Below are 26713 nucleotides of genomic sequence, written 5' to 3'. Positions count from 1 at the left end.
ATGTACTGGAGAGCTGTGCTGTTGGTTCAGAGTAGGTAGGGCTGTCTGTGTTGTGCAGTGGCTTAGTTCACCTGATCTCTTTTTCAACATGGCCAGTAAGTGCAAGAGAAGTTTACTTGCTGTGTGTTAGTGTGAGTGTTGCTGTGAAAGGGAAGATTACACAAAAAATCATCCAGAGAAGTAACACAAGAGACCAAATCCAAACCTCCATCAAGTGACTAGATTTTTGACTTGCTGCTCTACATCTCCCAGCCTGCTCTGTAATAGGGACAGGAGGTCAGTTCTTGCCATGCTACTCCACCAAACGAGAGGTGGAAGGAGTGATGCTGCTGGCAACAAAGGATTAGAATCTTTTGATAGCTAGGCATGTTTGGGAGACACCTTTGTATATGGCTTGCCTGTTTTACCTCCTCTCATGTGCTTTTAGAGCATCTGTCCTCTGTTGAACTGGGAACATCTCCTAAGCCATGACACATGTATGTCCTGTATCCCCCACAGAGACAGCTCACTCCAGTGTGTCTGTTTAAATCATGGCTTTGTCTCTTTTCCCTGAGCTTAGATGGCTGAGTAACAAGTGTCTGTAACAAGGTTTTGTGTGTATTTGTGTCATTTAAATATTTGTCTGTGGTGTTTTTCATTTGTGGCATTCATATGTTTGCAGCGTAGCTGATGCTGTGTTTGTGATTTTGCTCACATTTGCTTTGCTTTGTTCTCTGCTGCTTGTGTTGGTGTTTTTTGCACTCATTGTATAGAAGTGTTCATGTCTACACTCATAAGGAGTGGTGGGTATAAACTGTGCCACCACTTCTACAGGTTCCTGTCTCCTCCTTAAAACAACTCATTTCACCGGTGTTCACCCCATCCTTATCACCCCACACCAGCAAGCACCCATCCCACAGCCCCCTCGGACACAGAGGATTTAAAAACACTGCCATGTTTCCCAAGAGGCTTGGGAGGCCAGGAGGTGGTGGCTTGCACCCCACACCTGGGACCTTTGGGAATGGGGCTCCCTGGGGTGCCACACTTGCTGACACACTCCTGTTTCTGTGGCAGCTCTTTGCCTCGCAGGCGCAGAGCCTGCTGCTCATGACCACCGTGGCCATGCCGGTGTTCAGCAAGAAGAACGAGACGGTGAGTGAGGCACAAAGGGGGAGAACTCTGCGGGGTTCTGTAGCCAGAGGGCCTCTGAACCAACACCCAGCCGTTAGGGAAGGCAGCAGAGCTCTGGATGGGTGATCATTTATGATAATCCGTCATTTCTTCAAAGTACCCCTTAAATATGACACTTCTTGTTTTATCCCTTCCAGTTTCAAACCCTGCCTGGTTTACAGACCCTGAAATTTCATGCTGGAAGAGATCACTGCCTTGTCTAGTCTGCATTTTATTGCAGGCCTTTACATCTCACACAGCCGAGCCAAATACCCTGGTTTTGGCAAAAGCATTGCAGAAAGACATCCAGGCCCAAGCTCTCTCCATCTCTTAGTGAAAAACTGGTGTCTAAATTCTGCTTTTAATTTGTCTGACCTCACCTTCCTGTCATAATGGCTTCCTGAGCTTAAAAAGCCTGTACCCTTTAGTAAATTCTCATGGGAAGCATTTTCTACACTGCCATAAAATCAAACCTATCTTGATAAGATTAAAAAGATTGAAATATTTCAATGATTTGATAAGGGCATTTCCTCTGGGATTTGAAACCCTTTAAAACACTCTTTCCTGTAGTATTTCTAATTTCTCAGCATCCTTTTAAAATGGAGAATGGTACCTTAGCATTGGTGTACAAGGGATAAACTCTTCATCCAGGTCTTACAAGTGATTGTCTGCCTTCTCCACCTGTGAAAAGCACATTAGCACAGCACTGCAGTGGGAGCCTGTGTTTAATTTTTCCATAGTGCTCTCCAGATGCTTATTAAACAACCAGATCCCCATGTCTTGGAGGAGGGATTTCCTTTTTTCTGGTTTAACCGTTTTGTATTTGGCATTTGACTTAGCTGGCCCAATTTATCAACCCATTCATGCTGGTTTGCATTATTTTCTTGGTATTTAAACATACTGAATGCAGGGGTTTGCCCTCAGAACTTGTTTCAGTGATTTTATGTTCCTTCTGAATCACAGCAGTGAACACTGACTAGTGTTGTGTAGAAACACTCTTCTCCATAAACACTGAAATTTGGACTTTTTGAAGTTTTGAATTGGTTTGGAATAACCACTTTCACACAAGCCAAGAGGGGATGGGTGAGAGACTACTAGAGAGAATTACGTGTCTTCAGGTAGAAAACTGCCCAGGTTTTCCTTCTGAAAACAGATTCTCCTTTGTTTTAAAGCGATCCCATGGCATTCTCCTGGGTGTGGTGGGCTCTGATGTACCGCTGAGGGAGTTGTTAAAACTTGCTCCACGGTATAAGGTAAGACTGAGATAATTGCAATGGCTTCCTTTGCACAGCAAGGTCACTACTGGCACTTCCATGGGCATGACTGAAAAATCACTTCCAGCTCTGTAGGAAAAGCTATGAACTTAAGGAAAGAGTTGTTGGATGTAGTGGTGTGTGGTTTCTATATGGCACAAATTAAATTATTCACTACTAAGCTTTTAGGCTGCTTCAGCAGCACAAGGACTGGGTGATCCAGTAGGTTGGCAAAAGGTCACGGAGCCTTTGCATCCTGATGGTCACCAACTCAGATCCCTCAGAGGTGACAGCCTGTGTTAGGAGAATTAAAGTTTTATATCTCGTCTCTTCCCAGTGGACGAGAGTTGCCGTGCCAGCTGGCAAAACAAATGGACTCGTTTCACTGTCAATATTCTTAGCAGAAAAGCTGAGGGCTGAATGGATTATGGGGAGCCAACTCTCCTGTCATGCCTAGAGGTTCCTTTCTCCAGATCAGCGTGATGGTTTCTTGGCAGGACAGTGTACAGAAAGTTGGCTCTCACTCGCTTTGTGCTGTACCTGGATAGAGTATTTGCTTGCCAGAATTGTTAGTCAAAAAACTTTCCATTAGCTCTGTCTTCAATGTATCTTAAAAAAAAATGTTCATCTGCAGAAAATTCCCCCAGAGATGCACAGTTTGGTTTCTGCTGTAAATTCCAGGCGGTTACCCCTTGTCCAGTCAGGCTGCACAGCAGGAGACAACGAGCACATCCAAAGACCACCATGAAATCTGGCAATTTGAGCCAACATTTCACGTTTTTGGTTTCTCTTAAATAACCATCAGACAACTACTACCAGTGAGGCAGTTGTCCAAAATCTGATTGCTGAAGGCTCACAGCACTGGAAGTGCTGTCAGAAGCTGTGGATTTCTGTGGTGCTTCCAGACGTGGATGCAGGGCAGAGCATTAACAGGCAGCTGTAGGAAATGATCCTGCAGACAAGCCTGGAACTGTGAGTGTCGCTGCCTGCACTCAGCATGAAAATCTGCCTGCTTTGGGTCAACTTTTATATGATTCTTTTCTGTATAAGAATAATGCCTTTTCATCTCCCTTTCCCCATGTCACTCAAAGGGCAATGATTTTTCTAAGGAAGGTCACTGTTCTTTCCTCCATGCAGTGCCAGGAAAGGAGGGAGAAAAAAGTTTGGATTTCATTATATCAGTGGTAGGACACATCTCCTCAGAAACTCCTCCAACTGCAGACCAGTTTGGAAACCTGGGATCCTCAACGTGAATTCCCTATCATGTGGGCTCCAAAAGGACCAGTTCCAGAGTTCCAGACCTCTGGAGTTTGTATATTAATGATTGTGCTTTTACTGGGCTGGGAAATTTCAGCTTTAATAGGCCAAAAAAGAAATTTGCTGATCCAGTGTCTTGGTTTCCTTCTTGCCACACTGAGTTAAGCCAAGTTTGTTTTTCAAAAAACTGCTTCACACAGAACACGGTCCAAGGTTTTGGTCTGGGATGTGAGAAAGCCAGAATTGATCCCCTGAATGCACAGATTGTAAATGACTTGCCTCCTCGCTTCCCTACCGTTATCCCTCCAAGATTGTCTCTATAGGAAAATAGAGTTGCAACATTTTTTTTGAAGATGGAAACTTTATCCATTGTTGTTTTCCTTGAGACACCTCTTGTTTTGGCAAGCACAGGCTACCTGCAGGTTTTTAGCAATTCAGGGTGTAGCTGGAAGTTGCATTATATATGGGCTTGAGCTGAGTAATTGCTCTCTCAGAAATCTCTCGCAGATCAGGTCAGCCAGTGTCTGCTCTTGTTAGACTGTGCTATTCCTTAAAAAGCATTTTAAGACTACAGGCTTGTTCAATTGGCCAGGGTTAGGTCTCGTCTTGCCAACACTGGAACACAATGCAGAGCTCCTCTGAAGCCTGGCCGTGTTTCCAGGGCAGCCGTCTGTGAGATTGATCCTCACTTGTTCATTCACTGCTCTGCAGGGTGGGGATGGGCACACAGAGCTGTCACCACTGTTCCTGTCCATCACTGCCCATTTCCTGCCAACAGCTCAGTCTGCCTCTGGCTGCTGATAACTTTTCTGAATGTGCACACAAACCCACTACCTGCACATCCTTTTGTGCATCCAAGCACAGACAGAGCAGACAGATACTCGCTTTGGGATGGACTCCATTTTCTGCTGGTCAATATCTTTAAAAGGAAAATGTTTCTCAGTATTGGCAGTGCCAGGGTATCAGCAGCACCCATTACACAGCAGTGTTTTTAGCTAAAGCACTGATTATTCTCATGCCTTCTTCTCCAGCTGGGTGTCCACGGCTACGCCTTCCTGAACACCAACAACGGCTACATCCTGTCACACCCAGACCTCCGTCCTTTGGTACGTAGAGCTGTGCATCTGGGAACCTTTGCTGACTTGAACACAGAGACTTTCAGTGCTTCCTCTGATTTCCTCGTGGGTTTTGAGCTGTGAAGGCCACCGGCCTCCAACACACCGGGGCCAGCTGTCCTCGTTGCTGAGACGCCCAGGCACGCAGTGATTTTACATTTCGGATGTGCTGGTCAGCACAAATCCACCTGCTCACAGCTACAAGCATGAGTGTGGCCACCACAAGAGAAAGCTGCTGTGAAAAGGCAGCTTTTCAAAAAGGCAGCTTTTCAAAAAGGGAGCTTTTTACCTTTCAAAGAGGGAGAGCACAGGCACCGGGAGTCACTGCAGTGTGCCAAGAGAAGGGACATGCTGGATTTCCAGGGCAGGGCAAGGCACAAGGGTGTTGAGAGTTTCAGGCTCTCAGTGGCTGATCTGTTTCCCAAGGGAAAGTCTTTTGGGAAATTTTTGTCTCTCAAGGACTGTTGTGTAAATAAGATTTTAGTTCTCAAAACTATGTTCTGAGAGTGTTTTTCCTCTTGTCCCACCAATGGGATGAGAGAGGTGTTGTTCTTTGTCCCAATTGGGTTAACCTGTATGGGAACACCTTTTAAAAAAGGTTGAAAACCCCAAAATAAAGGCTTTGCCTCCTGAGAAATAAAATTTCAGCTGCTGTGATATGAACCCTCGTTTCCTACTTCATGTCCTCTAGCACAGGTGTTGTACTGCTCTGTTCAGGAGAAGGAAGGCCTTTCCCTGTAAGTTTAGCTGTGTTCCTGTCTGTCCCTTGCTCCTGGGGCAGCCTGTCCCTCTGCAACTCCCCTAGCCCCTCACTGCCAGCATAAAGAAATACATGACATGGGACCAAGAAGGCACTCGCACAAACTCTGCCTTCCTAGTCAGAGAAGAAATGAGACACCCCTTGTTTTCAAATTGCACACCAATTCTTAAAGGGTTAGTTCAGGAAGTGATCTAGCCTCTTACTTGAATATTTTTCTTTCTTTTTCTTCTTTCTTTTTCTTTTTTTTTTTTTAATGCCAGTATAAAGAAGGGAAGAAGCTGAAGCCGAAGCCGAACTACAACAGCGTAGATCTCTCAGAAGTGGAGTGGGAAGACCAAGATGAAATAGTGAGTGTCAGAAAGTGGGTTTAGCCACTCTCATAGCTTTGTGTGCCTGTGTGGAAGGTGTGGGGGGCACTCCTGTTGTTTTTGTGTGCCTGGCTGGCTCTGACTAAGAGAGGTGGGTGGTTTACAAGAGGACAAAGCATGAAGCTCCTCTACCAAGTGCTTGTCTTCCTTCCCAGTGTGAGTTCTCCTTCTCACGGAGCAAAGAAGGAGAGGCGCTGGGAGGAGGCACTTTGGAGGATGCTTCAGGGAGGACACTCCAGTCTGTGTGTACAAGGCCCTACTGCTGCCTTAACACAAAGCCAGAGGAGTTCAGGAGTGTGGCAGTGTCCTGCCATGTCACCCACACGTGCACTAGGTGAGATGCAGCTGAAGCCAGCCAGCTAATGATATCAAGAACAAGACAGTACATTCATCAAGAGAGTAATGAACACAGAGGATAAAGGACTTAGACACTTGGGGAGAAAAAAATCCAGAAACCACTTTATTGAACAGGTGTGGAGGCACTGAAAGCAATAACTGACCAAAGGGAAAAGATTAAAAAAAAATCAAGCCCTTTTTTACTGTCTTTTGAGCAGAATTATTAACAAGTGATAAAGAAGAAACAGTGTACACCTGCTGCTTTGCACATCCAGGACCCCAGATAAAATGAGAATATAGAGAGGTTCCTCTGTGGCTGGTTTTATTTTACTCAGAAGTAGGAGGAAATAGATACTTAAATTACTAAGATAAGAACTGAATTTGGAGTAAGATAGAATTAGCTGTGAGACACATGCTTCTGGATTACAGGGGAGACTGCTGAGATAAAGGGATCTGATGCTATAGATATCCACTTAAACAGGTAGGACAAACAGAGCAGCGAGAGGATCAAAGTAGCCACCACCACTAGTGTAGGCCAAGTAGAAAGGCAACATCAAAGGAATTTGGGAGGTGGAAGAGTGGCAAATTGAGAAAAGGAACACAGCAGAACTATGTAACGTGAAAAGCAAGACAAAAATAAGATGTTTTACATGAAGTGGGAGCACCAAGACACAAGTTGCCAGTGGCTTTATGTAGGTTCACTCATCTTTTATAGGACTTTGCTCCCATTGTAGTTTTCTCTCTCACTGGAGCCACTTTTAGAGCTAATCCTCTTTGCCTAGTTTGCTATTAAAAAAAAAAAATCGGGAAATGAAAGAAATTTGCTTTTCTCTCATATTTATTTGGCTAGTGGGTTCCTGTCTGACCAACTGACACGGATACCTAACACAAATACAATACCAAGTGTAAGGTTTCTGTCCACAAGCAATCGGAGTAAAACTATCCAGGGGACAAAAAAAAATAAAAATCATGAAACCAGCATGAGAAACAAAAGCCACTTTGTGTTCCTGTACTGCATCTTCCAGAAGGAAGAAAGGTCACAGGCACAGAGGGTGCAGAGACTTTTAGTGACGTGAGCGTATCTGCAGTGTGACTTCAGCAAGTCTAGAGGCTCTCGAGATACACCCACTGCAGCAGAAAGCTGCCAACATTTCAACACTCACATTTGTAGCTGTGGTATTAGATCAGTGACAGACTCAACATCAGTGGCAGTATAATCTCAGCAACACTGATAAGCAGCACATTCAGGCTGGAAAAAATATGCCCAAGTGCTAATGATGTGTAATACAGCCGGCTGCAAAAAGAGATCCAGGAAAGGGAAGTTGGCATTGTCTGAAAAACACCCAAGGGCTTGGGCTTGCTGTAAAGCACCACAGGGATATTCACAGTGTGGGGGAAAAAGGGGAAGGGACAAGGGTCTGGAGGGGGGGAAGGCAAGGAGTGGCTGAGGTCTGTTGGTCTATTCAGCCTGGAGGAGACCAAGGGGAGCCCTCAGTGCACTCACAGCTTCCCTGAGAGAGGAACAGGGGCAGGCACCGATCTCCTCTCTGTGCTGACAGTGACAGGAGCCGAGGGAATGGCCCGGAGCTGGGCCAGGGCAGGTTTGGCTTGGGGTATCAGGAAAAGGTTTTTCCCCCAGAGGGTGTTTTGGGAACAGCTCCCCAGGGCAGCGGGCACAGCACCAGAGCTCAAGAAGTGTTTGGACAATACTCACAGGCACACGGTGAGATTCCTGGGATGATGCTGTGCAGGGTCAGGAGCTGGACTTGGTCCTTGTTTCCAGTTGAGGATATTCTATGATTCTAAACCCAGAATCCATAGCAAATCCTGCAGGCTGTCAGACCAGAACAGAGAGTATGCTGAGGCTCTGGAAGAAGGTCAAACGCTCTTAGCCAAAAAAGGAGTAATAGTACCAGTCAGTGTTTTCATTTCCAAGATGTGGGCCTTGGGAAACATGAGCTTCATATTCTAGGTCTGTAAATAACCCACATCAAACAGCCATAATAAACAAAAGCGTGGCCTTGTAAAGCCAATGCACTTGAGACTGGCTAGCACCTGAATGGAGGCCTGTCTCTGGAAGTAAGGAAACAATTTGTGAATGAGTAAGTTACTTCCCACTTATTTTTTTCTATACAGCCTGAAGCAATAGACTTGATATGCTCTGGCAGGCTGGACCTGCAGTCAAAGCCTCTGTACTTGTGGAAAAATTTCCTGGATCTTTCTCGCAAGAGGCTGGGAGTCACTGTGAAAATTACCTTTTACCTTTGGAACCTGTGTTGAATGAAGTGGTCTCACTGCCTACCCGGCTCTCGTACAGTCTCGCTTTGCTGTGCTAAACAGCTGCTTTGCTGCACCTCAGAAGTGGTGCTGAACACAGCCTATAATTTATAAATCAGTTTTAGAAACGTCAAAGAGCTTTGGATTCAGTCTGAGGGAGTTAGTGGGTTTCTCAGTTTTCTCCTCTTCCAGGCTCTCAAAGCACTGTGCTAATGAATTTCTGGCTGCCAAACAGTGAAGTCTGTAACTGGGACTGGCAATTTCATAGATTCCAGATCCTTTCTTTTTGCTAAAAGATATATCAGCAAGCTTTCAAGATAAACTATTACTATTGTGTACCACTTATCATCTTGACTGTCCAAGGATTCTGATCACTGCAAACAGGATTTCTGTCTAAACAAAGCAACACAGAACCAGGGAGGAGGGGGAACCAACAGTGATTCTTTCTGCCAGCCCCTGTGTGTTAATGACAAGTGGCTCTGTTAATTCCTGCCCTGCTTGGAGACACTAACACCAAATTTGTTCACCTCTGCAGCTGAGAAGTGCTATGATCAATGGGGAAACAGGCTACCTCTCCATGGATGTGAAGGTCCCCGTGGACAAAGGGGTAAGAAATTATCCTTCTGTTCAGGTCACACCAGGGGAGTGGATGGGAAGTAGACACTGAAAAGCCACAAAGGATGTGGTTTTTAATGTTCAGCATTCCTGAGAGTGAGGATTTTATTGTTTCACCACATATATAATGCATGTGCTAAAGGTGTACGAGAGAGCATCGTTAGCACTGCTCTATACCTACCAAGATTCTGCTCTCAGAAAGGTACTGGAAATGTCTCTCAGCTCCCTGCTCTGTCCAGGCAAAGCCAAAAAGCATGCTGTTCATTGTTCATAGGGCTGTGAAATGAATCAGAGTTCTTCCAGAGTTAGAATAGGGCAAGACTATGCTGAACTCACTTAAACAGAAGGAGATTTGGAGATTATTTTGCCACCCTCTTTCCCTACCCAAAACCACTCATGAAAACTTTGTCCCTCACTTCGTCAGAATGCGATTCCCTTTATCCAGGTCCAGGATTAAATTTCTATGCAAATATTAGCAGACATTTTATGGAAAGTCCTGGTGAAATGGAGACTTTTGAACACTCCCTACCAGCTCTAGGGCAGAGTTATACATCTTCCTTTGGAATCAGTACAAAATTATCTCGTACATTTATGTTCACTGGTACTTTTTCATTCACGTTTATTTAACTCTCTCGAAGATTTTGGCTTTCATCATTTCCTGTTAGGAAGTATTCCAGAGTCCTGCAAGTTACACTGCCCAGAAGTCTTCTATATTTCAGGAAAATTTTCCATCCTTTATAGAGAGCTTTTTTCAGTGCTCCCATGCTAAGCCACAGTCAGCACCAATTCCAACAAACCAAATGCGCACAGGCACTGCTGAAATGGGGCCATTTCCTAATGAAGACACCCCTCTGCTTCCTCTGAATGGTTGCCCTGCTAGATCTTGTCACTACATTTTTTTTCTCTCTGTTCTTGGTGTTTGCAATTCTCCTGGACCTGTTGATGCCTTTGCTTTTCTTCTCCTGGGCATTGCTGACACCTGCATTTGAAATATTTGCACACTTTTCAGCTATCATGGTAGTTCCTGTTGACTCTTCTGTCGTTTCTGGTGCCCAAGTACCAGGGCTTCACTGAATTATGTGACTGTTTCCCTGTTGCTCTCTACAGAGCAGCTATTCTCTGCAGTAGGATATTTCTGAACAGGGAGCCCCCAGTCTCCTTTCTTCTGCCCCTTCCATTTTTTTTCTCCCTCCCACAGCTGCGCTGGAACTGCCGCCCTCACTTCTGTGTTTCTTAGCTATTTTTTCCAGTTGCCATTTTTCCACCAGAAACCACTTCTCCTTTTCATCCAGCCTTTCTAATTTTAAGGGCTGCTGAGACACTTTTTTCAGTATGCAGAGAAATGTTCTATTTTGTCTTGCAGATAGATCCCTGTACAGGAGGGCTGCTAAAGCAGAGTCTGTTCCTCCCATTAGATTTTCTTCCCTTGATGGCCTGTTGTTTACTGTTTCTTTTTGTCTACAGTTCTGCAGCTGGTTCTCCCTCCATATCTTATTTATGCTCACTTTAACTGATTATTTGGAATAAAAGTTCATGAGAAGCTGTTTCAAGTACCTTATATAAACCCATATATATTGCATGTCTTTTATTTCCTTCATCCATTACCTTAATTATTCTATCAGAAAAGTAATCAAGGTTTTAGAGCAAAAGCTATTCTTTGTAGGTCTAGATTGCTTCTTTTGCTAGCTAAACCCCTTTGTGCACCCTCAATAAAACTTCTTCTGAGTCATCCAATGGTATCTTTTAGTTCAATATTTTAGAGACAGCCTTCTGCTCCCCTACCCAGAGGAAAAGGAAGATAACAAAAAAGTAGCCTTGGTAAAGAGATATTATTTGTTTCATTCTGCAGCTCTGGAAGCCTTATGAAGAACAATAGGGGACTGAGGCTGAGTCTGTGTCAGTTTTACTATTATCAGAATACACATGGGGTGGAAACCAGAAATGAAGCTTAGTAATTCCCACTTGTACTCTGCTAGCTGATGAAGCAGAGCAGCATTGAAACAAAGAAAGTGCTGACAGAGCCTTGAAACAAAGAGGATGAGGCGGCCAGACTGTGGAGAGAAGACGTGAGTGAAGGGGATAGAAATTATTCTGTCAGCCACGTAAATGTTGATACCCCATTGATATCAGGAAGGTATCAAGAACAGAGATAGAGAGGAAAAAATAAGGAACAAATACAGGAGGCAGTTGTTAGAGAGTTCTAGGGGCAGAAGTTCCTTTGCTTGCAGCTTGAGTACAGAAGGGCTGTGACTGTGAAAGCAAAAGAGAGAGGACACGGCTAGGAGTTGTGGCAAACCTCTGGTAATGGCAGTAGCCAGGCCTGGATGCCTAGCACAGCTTCCAGTCTGGCAATCCACTGTTCCCAGACTGCAGGGGATGGCAGTCAGCCCCCTGTCACTGTGCCAACACGCCCATGTTCTCCTCCCTTGATCCCCGCTGTGTGGCAAAGTCCTGCCTGAGCATCCTCAGCCCCACTTGGCTCAAGGGCGCCTCTGCTCCTCTTCCATTCCATGGCAGTGCCTCCAGCTGTCTTGGGGCTGGCTGAGCACTCACCAGAAGAGGGGCAGGTCAGGGGAAAAAAGAAGGAGCAAAACAAACTCTGCTAAAGGAAAAGGTCTCAGAGTAGTTGCCAGGTCCTTCCTGTGCCTCCCCGCCTCCATCATTGGATCAGACAGGCAAGAAAAGGAAGGGTTAATACCTTTTATACCACCCACAGCCACCAAACCACAACCAAGTGATATTCTTCGGGGGTGTCACAGCCCTCTGGAAGATCCTGCACACTAAGAGAAATAACTTCATGGGAAGGGCTATTTAAAAATTGGGATGGACCGCCCAGGGAGGTGGTGGAGTCACCATCCCTGGAGGTGTTCAGAAGTGACTGGATGTGGCACTCAGTGCTATGGTCTGCTTGACAAGGTGGTGATAGGTCAAAGGATGGGCTCGGTGATCTCAGAGGTCTTTTCCAGCCCCAATGATCCTGTGATTCTGTGTGGTCCTGGCCCAGCAGAAGACGCTGTTGTTCAGCAGTAGGGTTGCCACGCATGGAGAGAGAGGAGGAAAGGGGTTAAGCCACCTGCCAGCACCTCAGCTAACAACATCCTGAATGCCCATCACACCTAATGATATCCCCATCCCTGTCAGCACACTGAGCACAAACCTGGTGCACACTGTGGAGCTGGAGCCTCTGCGCCTCGCTCCACTTCCAGGGCCGCTCAGCTCGAGCAGGTTAGAGCAGGCTTTCCCTGGGGAACACTGAGTTTTCTGAGTTTGCTCCCCTGTCTCCCACACACATCCTCTCACCTCATTCTCAGACTGGCTCTAGGATTTTAAACATATTAGGGTTCATATACTGGCATAAGGCTTGGATAGAAACTTTCCAGAAACTTTTCTCCTTTGGAAAAGCGTTCCACTGAAATCAACACTTTCCTACAGGAAAAGGCCAGTCTGGCAAACAGATGAAGTTCTGAAGCAGCTTTCAATAATCTGAAATGTCTTCAGTTGAAATGTCAGTCTGAAAAAAAATATTTGCGTGCGAATCAAAATGGCTTGGATTTGAAAAGGCACTTTTCTCCCAAATTGAAAATGTAAATTTTTTTTAACTGATTTTTTTAACAAAATTGGAATATGCTAACGTTTTGTCCCACTTTGGCGTGAAAGTAAATGTCAGGAATATCAGCATTTCCCACAGGAGTGGGGAGACTTGGCCCTGGCTGCCCACCCACGCAGAGGATAGGTTTGTAATTCTGCCTCTCCTTCAACTCCACCCCTCCTTCCTATCTGCCCTGAGCCCCCCTCCTGCTGGAGATGATGATGATGATGATGTACAGAGCTGTCAGGGAAGAGCAGAAGAGCAGCAGGGCCCCAGCACGTGTGCTTGGAGGCAAGAGGGAGGGCAGCTTCCCCCCAGCCCTTCCTGCAGCCGGTGCAGCCCTGGAACAAAGAAGGGTTTATCTGAAGCCCTTGTTGGAAAGATAGAGTGGCTGCCTGCATCCTGAAAGTCTGGAGGTGCTGGATATGCTGAATACTGACACTCATGCCAGCCTCCAGGCAGCCCTAGCAGGGTGTGAGGGGTTGGTTTGCTCAGCCTTGGGGACATCATCCCAGGTCCCCATCATTGCTCTCTCTGCCTCATGGTCTCTCTTATTCATTCTCTTCTTTCAGAAACGGGTTCTCTTCCTCACCAATGATTATTTCTTCACTGACATCAGTGGCACACCCTTCAGGTGAGCAAGGACTCGTGGCACCAATACAGTGTATCAGAAGTCTGATCAGGGACAGCAGATCAATCCCTTCTCTTCATAAATCTTGCTAAAGCCATGAGTAGAGCAGTAGGAATAACTGACTTCTTTGTTCCTATCGACATTAAAATATTATTTGGGGTAAATTCAAAAGGAATACTATGATTTACCTGAAATTCAGAGTCTGAAAGCTATACCTTAGGTAAAGCACATTGTTTCATTTCAGAGAAATGAGGCAGCTTAAATTTTCATTTCCACTGAATACAGTATACAGTTCTGGTGTATGGCTTTTAAAAAACCCCAACATTGTTGTGCACTGAAAATTATAAAACAACAAATGACAAATGAAGCAAATTGTGTGGGGGAAGAGGGGAGCGAGGGGTGTTGGTTTTATTCCCCCAGCTGAAATGGTTTGAAACTGGCAGAGATTTGAGAGATGTTATCATTGACCTGAACCTACAATATTGGCCAAAAAAACTGTCCCCAGCAATGTCTCATAGCTCTACAGACAGGTTGTTTAGCTCCCTGTGCTGAAGTCAGATCTCACTTAATCCTCTTCTGATTATGTTCTTTTCTTTAATAGCTGTGGAGGGAGTTAATGTCTTTAAGGGCTGTAAGTGCAGGGAATGACCCCTTTCCTTGCTGACAAGCCCTCTATTTTCCTTCTTGCCTGCAGCCTGGGTGTTGTGCTGTCCAGGGGGCACGGGGAGTACATTCTGCTGGGGAACACTTCAGTGGAAGAAGGTGGGTTCCTCTGGAAGGGACAAGGGAGCTATTCTGAATGTCACCACTTCTCCTTCAGAGCCTGCATGTGTCTGTCTGCTTCCTCACTGAATACCCCATGTGCTCTCTGCTTTCAGGTTTGCACGACCTGCTCCAGCCAGACCTGTCTTTAGCAAATGAATGGTAAGTGGAGGAAATCCTGTCAGTGACACAGGACTTTGTCATGGTATTTGGGCAAAGTTCCCAGCAATCTGGTTTGAGTTCAGCACCCTCTGTGGCCCAGGGAAAAAGCAATGCTGTTCAGGGGCTGTACCTGCAAAGACCTGATTGTCTCCAGGCAATTGAGCTTCACCTCCTCCCTTGGGAGATCCCACCAAGACCTGGCACATTCCTCTCCTAAGAAACAGCTGAGATGTATCCTCAGTCATCTGTGCTCAGACTTACTTTGTTCCTCCTCGTGTTGCTCAGAATTGTCTTACAAAACCTACACTATGTCAGACCTGTTAGGGAATTTTGTTGCAAGCTCGGTGAGAGATTGAAGTGCTTTTTTAAATCCTAGTTTATTTTTGGTTGGCATCCATCTGAACTGAGCCTAGACCTAACTTCTAGTGAACACGGAGGTGATTTATGACCCCTGTTTCAATAGCAAGCAGAACTTATGGTTTTGCTTGGTTTGGATCTGAAACAGGGTGAAGCACGGCACTTTCCATTTATTGCTGTGAGGTTTGGGGTTTTCATGAACCCAACATTCAGTCCCACTCAGTCACATGAACCCAGGCTGTACCAAAGCCAAAATAACTATATTCAAGCAGCCCTGCACCCCTTCTCACCTCTCATTACACTGTCAAGTTTCACAAGCAGCACATTTGAGACACAAACAGCGACTTCTCCTTCTACTCCTGACTTCAGGTGTCAGCTTACCACACTTTACATATTCATTTCTCTTAGACTTTTCTCATAAATCACTCCTTTCAGCCCCTTTATGAGTTTTAATTCTCTCTTATAACCCCTTCCTCTCCCTTGTCCTGACAATGGAGCGGTCAAAACTGGGAGCAGGATTACAAGGCTGGTTTCCTTTATAGCACAGAGCATTTCTAATACATTCGTCCACTTCTCCCCAAACTGTGTCCTGAGGCTCCTGCAGATGTGTCCCCGTGGGACAGCTTTTGTTGTCGCCATACCACACTGCAAGACCACTCCTCACCTCACATTTTGTTCCTCTGTCTCTTATTTTTTCTCCTCTTGGTCTGGTCTCACATTACCCATGACCCTCTGCTTTTCAGGTCTCTCCATCACACTGTTATTGCCTGTACAGGCACACAAACACATCTTGCACAGCATCACCCAGGAAACCGCTGGCAGATTTGGAACAGCTCTGTTGCATTGGGAGCTTATGCTGGAGAGCACAGCAAACCCTCCTGAGCACAGCAGTCAGGTTAATTGGTGTTTGGGTTTGACTTTCAGCCACACTGTTCAATATAGAGTGGGCACAACACGCAGCAATGGTAAAGACTTTGCAGAGCAGGGTTTCTTGCTGGCTTTCTTTTTGCAGTTATTATCATGCAGGAGCATTTGTTTGACTGTGGTTTCTCTTTGCCTTTTTGGATTTCTTCTCCCCTTCCCACCAGGATTTACTGCATCACCGACATCGATCCTGACCACCGCAAGCTCAGCCAGCTGGAGGCTGTGATCCGTTTCCTCACTGGAGAGGAGCCTGACCTGGAATGTGAGTCCCAGGCACTGCAAGTGCCCCGCTGGGGTTTTCCTGTACCCATCACAAGGGAGAGGGGACTGTGACAAACTGATTGGTGTCAGACTGAGCCCCTGTGGCACTTGCTGACACAGGCAGGACTGAACTCAAGCCCAGATTAATTCACAAGTGGAGACTGAACTCAAGCCCCAGGTTAATTCACAAGTGGAGACTGAACTCAAGCCCCAGGTTAATTCACAAGTAGAAATGAGCTGAGGATCCACCTCCTTGTCTCTGTCAGAAGATTTTTTTCCATTTCAAAGCTGACATATAATTCAACTTTTTTGGAGGTCTCAGCATAGGAAATACTGGAAAGTGGAAGGCTTCAATAAAAAAGAAAAAAGAGCTTGGCAAGGGCTGCACACCAGATTTAAGACAAACTGACTGGCCTAGAGGGGGCAAAGGCAGGAGAAGCCGGGAAAAGTGCTGAGACAACTCTGTTTCCCTGGGACACCAGGCATCATCCTCCAAGGGCTCACAGTGCCCTCTGGAGAGATTGGTTCTTTCAGAACAAGGATTATTAATTTTGTTTTCCAAACACAGCAGGTAACTGATCCAGAAGAAAAAAATGATTACAGGATTATTATCTTTCCTGCTCCCCCTGCTGCTCATCCCTTGCACCAGGTCCCATTTTCCTGCAGCTGATACAGCACCACTGGAGAGTGGTCTCTGTCAGGGGGCAGAGATGAGCAGCTGTGCATGGGAATTCTTTACAGTAGTTTGGTTTTAGGATGTCCTTCAGCCCCCTTAGTTGAGCCAAGTACAAGCTTTTGCATGTAATGCTGCACCTGAGAGGCACAAACCTTAGGTGCAAGAATGGGAATCTTGTAAAAATCCAGTAATCCTTCCTCTCTTGCACAATGTGAGCAGACCCCTCCCGGCTGTCCTTGAAGTAGGCTGGAAAGAGATGTATGAGTTGAAGAGGCCAGGGAGGAGGAAAGTTTCAGGAGAGCTGACTTGGAGAAATATGCAGGCTTGGAAGTGCTGTGGAGGAAAAACAAATATGATTTGAACACGTGAATCCTAGACATGGGGTCCTGAAGAGGGAAAAATCTCATGGTGGGCTCTGATTTTGAGGCTTGAATAACAGCAGCTATGGAGAGAAGGATCCTGAGATCTGTGACAAAGAAATTTGGGAGAACTTGAGTTAAAACATTAAGGGACACCTGGAACATCAACCCAGAAAGTTTCAGCACAAGAAACACTGAAAGGGTGGGGTGGCTCCATCTAGAACAGCACTGAAAGGGACATTTCTGCAACATGTTCTCAGAGATTAGTGCAAGGAGGGCAATACAGAAACAAAGCAGGTCACAGAAATGGGGTTCTGGGGCATGTCGTTTAGCACATGATCATACCTTGAACTTCCCTAATCACTTCTTAGCTCCAGTCCAAAGTGGATTAGACTGGTAGCCTGGACTGGCTTGAGCATCTGGTGAAAACCAGGACAGGAAAATGTTTTGTGGCTCACAGGAAGGAAGGAGGGCTAACAGAGAAGCCAGTGAGCAAAGGGACAGAGGAGAGGCCATAAGAAAGTCTCTAGTGGTTTTGAAGGAAGCTACTTGAGTGGAAGGTGTTGGCTGGAATCCTCTCTACAGGATACCCAGAAGAAAGGTCTAGGCAGAGATTTGAAGCAAAAGCTGTGGACAGCCTGTTCAATAAAATAATTAAGTGACAGTCTAATGAATAACTTCATTTGAAAGCCTCTCACTTGCCCATACTTGTGTGGGCACCACCCTTCCACAGAGTTTGCAGGGGAACTGGTCTGATGATTTTGGACATTAGGAAGAAATTCTTCACAGCAAAGGGTGATTAGTACTCAGAACAGCTGCCCAGGGAGCTGGTGGAGTCACTGTCCCTGGAGGTGTGTAAGGAAAGACTGGAGGAGGCACTGAGTGCCGTGGTGTTGGGTCATAGGTTGGACTTGGAGATCTCAGAAGTCTTCCCCAAGCTCACTGATTGTGTAATTTTGTGATCCTGGCTTTAACATCTACTCTTGTGTTTTCCACCACCCAGGTGTTAGGACCTCTTCTCTGCCCTGTAATGGGAGGCCTCTTTTTTGTGCCACATTGATCCCCTGTCCTGGATAGGCAGATGCTCCTTACCAAGAGACTCTCTAAAAGAAAAGATGTTTTCTAGGGAAAAACACATCTTTCTCTCCTGATTTTTGTTTATCTTTTTTTTCTCTGTAGGTGATGAGGAGTTGGTCCAGGAAGTGCTGTTCGATGCAGTGGTCACTGCCCCCATGGAGGCCTACTGGACAACATTAGCCCTCAACATGTCCTTGTAAGTGTAGGAGATATAAATGTGGATAGAGCACCACTGAAGATGCATCTCCAGATGCTATGGGCTTATGCAGTGCCTGAAACAGTCACAAACTTCTGCACAGCATACAAGAAACTGTAGCAATAGCTCAAAACACAGATATAAATAGCATCATTGCTTTAGAAATAGATTGAAAAGTGTCTCTCAGGAGTGAACTCCAGTAAGCTGGGCCTCCTCGGGAGAGTCTTTAGTTTGGTGAGGGTTTTTCTGGTGGAGAAAAGGGAGTTTGGTCTTGTCTCTCTTGGTGGTGCCTCCAGATTGAACCTCAGGAAGACAGCGGACAGGCTGGCTTCAGTAAACAACTTTGTATTTTGTTATTTCCAGCGAGGCACCTGTTGCTGGTGGTGTCTTGTATCACATCCCACAGATCTTCTTTCAGCAGACAACGTGTCACTTACAGATACACATGGCCACTGGACTCCTGTCCCCGTTTCAGCTCCCTGTATCCCTATGCTAACAGACACTGAGACAGTGACAATCCTGCTAGGACCCCCAATGATCAGCACAGCTTTAAATAGCTACACCAACTCCTTGGTCACATTCTGCTACCCTGGCCATCCTCTGCATCTCTGATCCAGCCATTCTCCTTCTGCAGTTCCTCTCCTGCACTTCAGCCTTGTGAGAGTAGCCTGGAGCAGGGCTAGCAGGGGCAGAGGAGATTATGGCTTACTTAAAAGAGACTGAAATAAGCAGACTTCAAAGGTTTAAGTCTGAGCACGAGTCTTAAACCTGCCAGTTGTCAGCCAGTAACAACCTGTTGCCATTAGCAGGGAGAAGCTGCAATCACTCCTGGTGTAAATGGGTTCTATTGCAAATGAACCTGGGACCAGGTCTCCAGATGTGTCTTCAAGTTTGAAAGGCTCTCAGCCTGGGGCAGGGATCGTGGCTGTTCTTGTGAGAACTGTTTGCTTCTGCTTGTGTGTTTCTGTTGCACAGGGACACCGAGGCAGGCATTGAGATTGCGTTTCTGGGCACTCGGGCTGGACTCATGAGGAGTGCCCTGTATGTGGGCTCTGAGAAGATTTCCAACAAGTAAGTCCTTAAACTGCATCAAGGCATTTTTGTCAGTGTCTCTGAAGGGGGAGCATGAAATCACCACCAGCCTTAGAAATGCCTCTGGGGAGACAGAATGGAAAGAAGCAACACCTTGATGGCATTAATGCTGATTCACAGAATAAGGGTAGGAGGCCTTTTTCTTCTTGTCCTTCCTCTTTTGAGTTTTTCTTAAAATACAGTCCCAAAGTGCATTCATTTGAATGAAACCCTTCAACCATTCCCTGACTTCAGTCAGCTGACACAGAAAATGCCCACAGTCCCTACATATCCCCAGGACCATTTTGCAGCGCAAAGCCTCTGCACTCCAGTGCCCCAGCAACATTCCAGCTTGGCTGTGTTTGATCTTTCTGTCTCAATTCCTCTTCCAGATTTATGCTGTTCTGCCTCTCACCCTGCCCACATGGCAGCAGCACCCCAGTGCCTTGCAGTGAGGCGTTAAGCGATGTGACTGACATCTGTCACATCCCATCCACTCTCTTGTCCTCTCCCTCAAGGCAGAAGTGTGTGTGCACTGAAGGGCTTTGACGTGGAAAGGGTAGTTTGCATTCTGTTGCATTTTGGATACGCAGGCTGCTGCATGCTGGTGTAGGAAAGGACAGGTCACAGAGGCACACCAGCAGATGGAACAGAAAGGGACCATGTGGGTGGTGGTCATTAGCTTCTTGGCAGCTGTTTCACTGTCCCCAAGTTCCCCAAACACGAATCCTACACTCAAGCTCTGCTGTGCCTGAAAGGTGGCACTCTTCATGTGTTTGAGGCAGGCTGAACAATTCAGAGTAGTCAGTTTCTGGCAGCAAGGGAGAAATGCTGTGTGCTGCAGGAGGCTAATGTGACAATTCCTGATTCCCCACTGCTCATTGGGAACAGCGTTCAATGCTTTAAACAATCACAGTCACCACTCTGCAGTAACAGACCCCCACATATCCCACAGGAGATATTCTGCAATCCCCTGAAATGAGGAACTATCATTAGGTCAAAACATACAGCAAAACAAGAGCCAGAAAACAAAGGGATTTGCCAGGCAAGCTGTATGAACCTCCAGGGAAGCAAATTACCTGATTTTCGTGAGGTCTGTCCTGAGCACCCACTGCCTGTCATGCCATGTTCCCAGGACACATCTTCATGCCTTCAGAAGCACCTCTTTGCTCAAGCACTTCAGTTCCTGCCTCTCTAGGAATCACAGAATTTGTTAAGGGATTGGAATGGACCTTAAATATCATCTATTCCCGACCCACTCTGCCATGGGGAGGGACACCTCCCACTAGACTAAGTTGCTTATCCAACCTGGCCTTGAACACTGCCAGGGCTGGGGCATCCGCAACCTCCCTCAGCAACCCATTCCAGCTTCTCGCCATCCTCACAGTAAAAGATTTCTTCCCAGTATCTTACCTAAATTTCCCCTCTTTCAATCTGTACCCAGATTTCGTTTGGGACAAGCCGCTTGTTTTCGTAGGAGCCTTCCTAATCCCCTTTCCTCACCTGCTCCCCATCCCCTGCAGTAACTAAATGGCCACAAGCCAGCCTGCTGCCCCCGCTGCTCGCGGGGTGTCATTCCCGGTGCCCCTCAGTGCTCTCCCGGTGTCCCCTCCGAGCTCCCCGGTGTCCCCTCCGTGCAGCCCCGGTGCCCCTCAGTGCTCTCCCGGTGTCCCCTCAGTGCTGCCCCGGTGTCCCCTCAGTGCAGCCCCGGTGTCCCCTCAGTGCTGCCCCGGTGTCCCCTCAGTGCTCTCCCGGTGTCCCCTCAGTGCTGCCGCGGTGTCCCCTCAGCGCTCCCCGGTGTCCCCTCAGTGCTCTCCCGGTGTCCCCTCAGTGCAGCCCCGGTGTCCCCTCAGTGCTGCCCCGGTGTCCCCTCAGTGCTGCCCCGGTGCCCCTCAGTGCTCTCCCGGTGTCCCCTCCGTGCTGCCCCGGTGTCCCCTCAGTGCAGCCCCGGTGTCCCCTCAGTGCAGCCCCGGTGTCCCCTCAGTGCAGCCCCGGTGTCCCCTCAGTGCAGCCCCGGTGTCCCCTCAGTGCTCTCCCGGTGTCCCCTCAGTGCAGCCCCGGTGTCCCCTCAGTGCAGCCCCGGTGTCCCCTCAGTGCTGCCCCGGTTCCCTCCCGGCCCTCAGAGCCCGCAGCCCGCCCGGGGCCGCCGCCGCGGGCCTGGCCCGGGCCAACAGCGGCACCTGGCGGCGGGCGCGGGAGGCGCGGGGGCGCGGCCGCCCCTGAGGAGCGAGCGAGGGCCCGGCCCTGCCCCGGGGGGACAGCGGGGGACAGCGGCCGCACCGCCTGCCCTCGGCCCTGGAAAACCCTGGGTGATAGGTGCGGGCGCAGGTGTCCCGCTGCCCGTGGGCTGCCGCTCCTCCGCGCCCTGATCGAGGTGTTTTCTCCCGGCAGGAAATTCCTGACACAGAAGGACAAGGAAAGCATCTTCACCATGGACCACTTCCCTCTGTGGTACCGCAGGGCGGCCGAGCATCCCCCCGGCAGCTTCATCTACAGCATTGTCTCGGAAGATGATTCAGGTAACCCCAGCCTGAACACAGAGCAGGCAGGGAGAAAGAGAAAAAAGGCTTTTCACGCTTTGCATCCCACACGGCGCCCATCCCGACCCCTTTATCCCGCCTAGTGGGAAGTGCTGACACCTGCCCTCTTGGCAAGGTTCCTTCGCAGCAGCGAGGGGCAGAGAGCTCATGGCCAGGATGCTGATGACAGCTGGAAGACGGAGCTGCGGGGAAGGCAGGCAGGAGCGAGTAACGCAGGGCTACAGAGGAGGAGAAGGATGGAAATGGAAGTGGAAATGCAGGGCTTGGGTAGATGGAAAGGTTTGGGGAGGCAGGAGCTGGAGGAATACAAGGTGGGGCTGTAATGCACACGGAACATGAGAAGGGAACAGGAAAGGTATGGCAGAGGGAATGAGACACATGGGTGCGGCCAGGCTCGGGAGGGAGCAACATCAGCCCTGCTGCACAGCAGTAACAGCTGGCACTGGTGAGGGACCAGCACACAGTCAGGAAGCCTAAGTTCAGAGGGTGTCATTTTTTCCATCACCACTTTCCATGGCAGGAAAGGATGGGTTTGTTATGGAAAAGGGTGGAGGGGAAGACTTTTCCATAGCATTGGTGGCCTGCATCCTTCTAATCCTAGTACTAGAACATGGCATCTCTTTCTCAGCAAAGTTCAAACGCCAGAGGAAAGCAAGGAGTGGCTTTTCAGTATCTCTTGCTTGGGTTGTTGTTTCCTGTGAGTATGCAGGGCCAGCCAGGACCCTCTCAAAGGCTGGAAGAGAGCAGAAGAGCCTAAAAACAAGCAAGCAAAACAAAATATTCGTGTGAGACTCCTCCACAGAAGGCAGAAATCTCCTCTGTGCTCCTCCCTGGCCCCTAGCTCTCCATCTCTGTCACAGAGCTCAGCACTGTAGCTGTTAAAGCTTTTTGTGGCACAGTGGTGGGAGTCTGGTGGGTGGGAAAGCAAGTAGCAAAGAGAAGAAAACCAGCCTGGGAGGAAAGAGATGAACCAGGATGTGAAGGGAAAGGAATGGAAGGAGAAAATACTCAAAACCTACAAAAGCCTCTCTCTCCCCAGCACCCTTACATCTCACTTAAAAGGCAAGTGTGGAGAGAGGGGGAGAGATGGCAAGAGGAACCTTTTACTCCCCTGCAAGCCATGGCTCTTTGGAATAGAGAGTGGGTTGGAAAACCAGGCAGTGACACCCTGTGGGACCTCCTAGGGCAGCCGTTCCCCAGGCCACAGCACTCACTGCTGCCTGAACACTGGGGCTGTGGCTTGCCCTGGCTTTCTTAGAAGTCACAGCTAGTTTTGGATAAAGACAGAGCACAAGTAGCTGGCACTGCTCTTTGTTTTACACAGCTGTGGGTCAGAAGCTTTGGTCAAGTCCAGGACCCCACTCACCTGGAAACCCTGCAGGCACCTTGTAAGAGGTAGCACTTGGCCCTGAAGACCTCGTACCCTAAACTGTAAGGGAGATTATTAGTCTTTAGGGATGAGCAGCTGGGCTCAGAGAGACTCTGATCCATGGGATCACACAATATGCCTGGAAAGGGTCAGGAAACAATACCCAGTGGTTCACTGCAAAGCAGAGTCCAGGCCCTTCCTTGACATCTGATGAAACAGAGCTGCCCCACATTTTAGCCAAAATAGGCCACCCAGTTTCTTATTAAATTCTATCAGATGCTGAAGTCTCCTTTTCATGTCTTCGAGTCCCCTGCTGTGAGAGGAGGTTTTTCATGGCAGATGGACTTCTAATCATCTAAGAAAGAAAACCCCCAAGAGCTCTCTGTTGGGGAGGAAACCAGCAGGAAATAACTGCAATTCATCAGAATCATTTATGCACAGCACCTCCTTCCAGTGTCCAGAAGTCTCAGAAATAAAAGGACAGCAGGGAAGCCTCTGCATGTCAAGTACTACTGTTCTTGCAACCCAGATTTTTCATGTGTTGGGTGGGGTTTTTTTTCCTAGAGATCCTAAGTGTATTTTGCCTCTTTATCCCATCCTCGAACAAGACATTTGAGTTTCACCATAAAGGCAGGATCATGCTCGAGGTGTGTGAGCTGAGTATTTGTTTCACAAGGCTTTTATTGCTTTTGACACACTTGAGCAGGTTAATCTGCCTTTGATCAAAAACCAAAACCAAAATAGTGAGAGCCTGCAGGCTAAACTGTGGTAGGCACTGAGCTGTGCTCTGGACACACATAGAATGATGAAGGCAGACATGGAGAGCAGTAACAAACGCTGGAGGTGTGGGGAAGGAAAGAATCCCTGACCCATCTGTCTAAGCAAGAGATTTCCATAGAGAATGCAAGGAGGGAACCAGGTGCACACTTCATAGATCAGACTGCCCTTCTGTCCAGTCCTGGCACTTCCCAAAGAGGTGCCCCAGCTGAAGATAATCTAATCACTTAAAAAAAAAATACATCTGCTGCATGGGCAAGGCTGAAACAACTGCACTGACAAAGAGCTGCGGTTCAGTTGCATGAGCCTACCCAGCCATGTGATTTTAAGTGCCCTGTGGGAGCTCAGAGATCTGCACAGGGCTGGCAGATGTGCCACAGGACCTACAGGACCTACAGGACCTTACAGCAGCAGCTCAAGGATAATTGGGAGACCCTGGGAGTTTAGGCAGCAAAGTCCCAGAAGAGTTTGTTTGTGAGATGGAGTGCACTCTGGGAGCAGCTGGAACTGCTGTGCCTGCAGTTTGTAACGCTGGCCTGGCTTGAGAGTCAAACATAAGCCTGGCCTTTGCTGTGCAGGTGTTGTCAGAATTACCTGTCCTGCTTCGCCTCTATCCACAGAGTTTAGATGGTGCACTGAGCAGAACTCTCTGGCTGAAGAGAAGCTCTACATGCCCAAAATCGAGGAGGAAAATCCTTTACATTTTATCACAGGATCATGGAACGTTTTGGGCTGAAAGGTGTTGGAGTCTGAGGCACAGAGTGTGTGCCCTTGTCTCTGATACCTAGCTCTGACATCCAACACTGAATTTCATATAACACCATGGAAACAACTGTTAAAGTTAAATAAAAAACCTAAAAGTTAGAGTGTGTAAATTAAAAAGTTTACTTAAGTCACTGAGCGAAAAAGTTAGAGTATAAACTAATTTAAAAAACAAAATAAAAAAATTAAAATGTTGTATCTTTTCCTTCTTTCTTCTTCATCTTCTTCTTTAAAAGGTTTAAGTAATAATAAATAATTAGATAAAAAATATCACAATACAACACACAAGTAATAAGTCATTAAGTCACTAAGAAAAATAATTTACATGTCTATAGTCGAGTAAAAATAAAAATAAATATAAAAAACAAAAGAACTGCATATTTTGAAACCATTTTGAGCTATTAAAATCAACTTAAACCAAGCTATAGTGAGTTAAACAAAAAGTCAAAAAAAATTACCAAATCTTTTAATTATATATGAATAAACACAAAAAAACCCAACCAAAAAAACCTTAAAAAAATCTTTCCTAAAACAAAACCAAGATAAAGAAAACTCCTCATAAAAAAAGTATCCCAAAAAAACACAGCCCTAAAAAAAAAAAAACGCAATCCCACAACAACAAATAGTAAAGGGACCTTAAAAGTCACTTAGTCCCACACCCCTTGCTGTGGGCAGGGATGTCTTCCACGAGACAAGGTTGCTCAAACCACCCCCATCCAGCCTTAGACACTTCCTTTATGCTGAGGATGCCACTTTTATCATGAGTTATAGAGAAGAGGAAAATAAAATCTACTCACAGCCCATTAGGCTGTCTGGAAAGATGCAGCCCTCGAAATTCTGGGATGTTTCAGAGTTGAGGCATATGTACACACTGTCCTGGATGGGAAAATGTGTGGGCAAGCTGCTCCTGCTGCATTTGATTCCTCTCTGGGGGGTAAGCTAACCAAACCTGCTGTCTTTGTGTCTTGACAGAGGGGGGTGGCCTGCCAAAAGTGGTGACAGTGAGCACGGCCGTGTCTGTGTCTGTGGACGGGAAGATGGGAATTGCTGCAGGTAGGACCTCCTGGTTCCTCTTTTTATCTTGAATGAAATGGCTTCATCTCACATCGAGTGTGGGAGCTGAGAGCTGTTAGCTTGTCATTCAGGGGAAGTGACAGCAGCCACAATAGCTTGTGGTATTGAGAACTAGGCTAAACAGAGAATAATGGAACAGGTACTGAATGGCTGACAGGCTTCTGGGAGGGAAATGGGCTGTTTGAATGGAAGCTTCCCATCTCCAGTGCTGCTGAATTTGTGGATTGAGACTCTTTCTCTGGAGCAGGAGTAGGCTGGGAAGTCCATGCAGGTTTAAAACTTGGCAGTGTTCCACAGCAAAATTGGCTGTGGAACAGCATCATGTTTATGGGTCTTTATTGTTACCTCAAATGAAAAATAACTTCTGCTGGTGAAATGGCCATGTTGCTAGAACTCCAACTCGGACCTATAGATTGCCAAGCTTATTGTTGTATATGAGCTTTAAACTGCTTTTGGCAGACCTTCACTAGACTGCAGCTTCTTTTGGAAAATTCATGCAGCACATTATTTCCAGCAGAACCCCAAAGCTTTTGAAGATTTATCATTTTCTGTACTAATTCCTTCAGCCTTTATGGAAGTACATTGGACTCAGAAACAAAACAGAGCAGCCATTTAACAAAACAAACAAGCACTATCAGTAACCCTGGCACCATATCCAACTTAACCACTCAGCACAGGAGTATTGGGGTAAGAGAAGATGTGGCTCCGTGGAAATTGTTTTAGACCTGGAAACAGTGACTGAAGAGGCTGATGGGACAGGTGATGGGCTAATTATATGCTGTGATGCAAAGCTTCTTGGAAAAGAATGGTTGGTGGAGCAATATTTCTTGGGAAATAATGGTTGATGGAGCCTTGCTTTGTGGAAAGAATGGCTGATAGAACAGACACCAAACAACTTTGTTACAGGAGCACCCTGTAGAGAGAAGGCCATACAGCAGATATCTTCAGGTCCCAGAGTCTGCCACTGCATTTTCCTAGGCTGGGTAAGAGACAGGG

The 26713-nt window shown here is 47.0% G+C and overlaps 1 protein-coding gene and 1 long non-coding RNA gene across 4 annotated transcripts in view; one reads left to right on the top strand and one right to left on the bottom strand.

Moving 5' to 3' along the window:
* Nucleotides 1-26713, top strand: part of CACNA2D4 (calcium voltage-gated channel auxiliary subunit alpha2delta 4) — a 122290-nt gene that overhangs the window by 32214 nt on the left and 63363 nt on the right. For all 3 annotated transcript variants that reach the window (XM_088055303.1, XM_088055302.1, XM_088055304.1), the window contains exons 15-27: nucleotides 1054-1131; nucleotides 2322-2402; nucleotides 4691-4765; nucleotides 5795-5881; nucleotides 9051-9122; nucleotides 13292-13353; nucleotides 14045-14112; nucleotides 14229-14274; nucleotides 15720-15817; nucleotides 18031-18124; nucleotides 19100-19195; nucleotides 21587-21714; nucleotides 25616-25696. In XM_088055303.1, the coding sequence (XP_087911429.1) occupies nucleotides 1054-1131; nucleotides 2322-2402; nucleotides 4691-4765; nucleotides 5795-5881; nucleotides 9051-9122; nucleotides 13292-13353; nucleotides 14045-14112; nucleotides 14229-14274; nucleotides 15720-15817; nucleotides 18031-18124; nucleotides 19100-19195; nucleotides 21587-21714; nucleotides 25616-25696 (1066 nt within the window). The remainder of the gene's footprint in view (nucleotides 1-1053; nucleotides 1132-2321; nucleotides 2403-4690; nucleotides 4766-5794; nucleotides 5882-9050; nucleotides 9123-13291; nucleotides 13354-14044; nucleotides 14113-14228; nucleotides 14275-15719; nucleotides 15818-18030; nucleotides 18125-19099; nucleotides 19196-21586; nucleotides 21715-25615; nucleotides 25697-26713) is intronic.
* LOC148184246 (uncharacterized) lies at nucleotides 16544-20678 on the bottom strand. Its single transcript, XR_015772503.1, has 3 exons — nucleotides 20609-20678; nucleotides 20275-20389; nucleotides 16544-16825 (listed from the first exon to the last, which is right to left on the bottom strand). It is a non-coding gene; the product is annotated as an uncharacterized LOC148184246 (long non-coding RNA).

The sequence above is a fragment of the Pseudopodoces humilis genome, chromosome 5 (assembly GCF_049639895.1).
Source record: "Pseudopodoces humilis isolate 2021_Gansu_Grassland_sample_001 chromosome 5, ASM4963989v1, whole genome shotgun sequence".
Classification (NCBI taxonomy): Eukaryota; Metazoa; Chordata; class Aves; order Passeriformes; family Paridae; genus Pseudopodoces; species Pseudopodoces humilis.
This window is presented reverse-complemented; position numbering and strand designations above follow the sequence as displayed.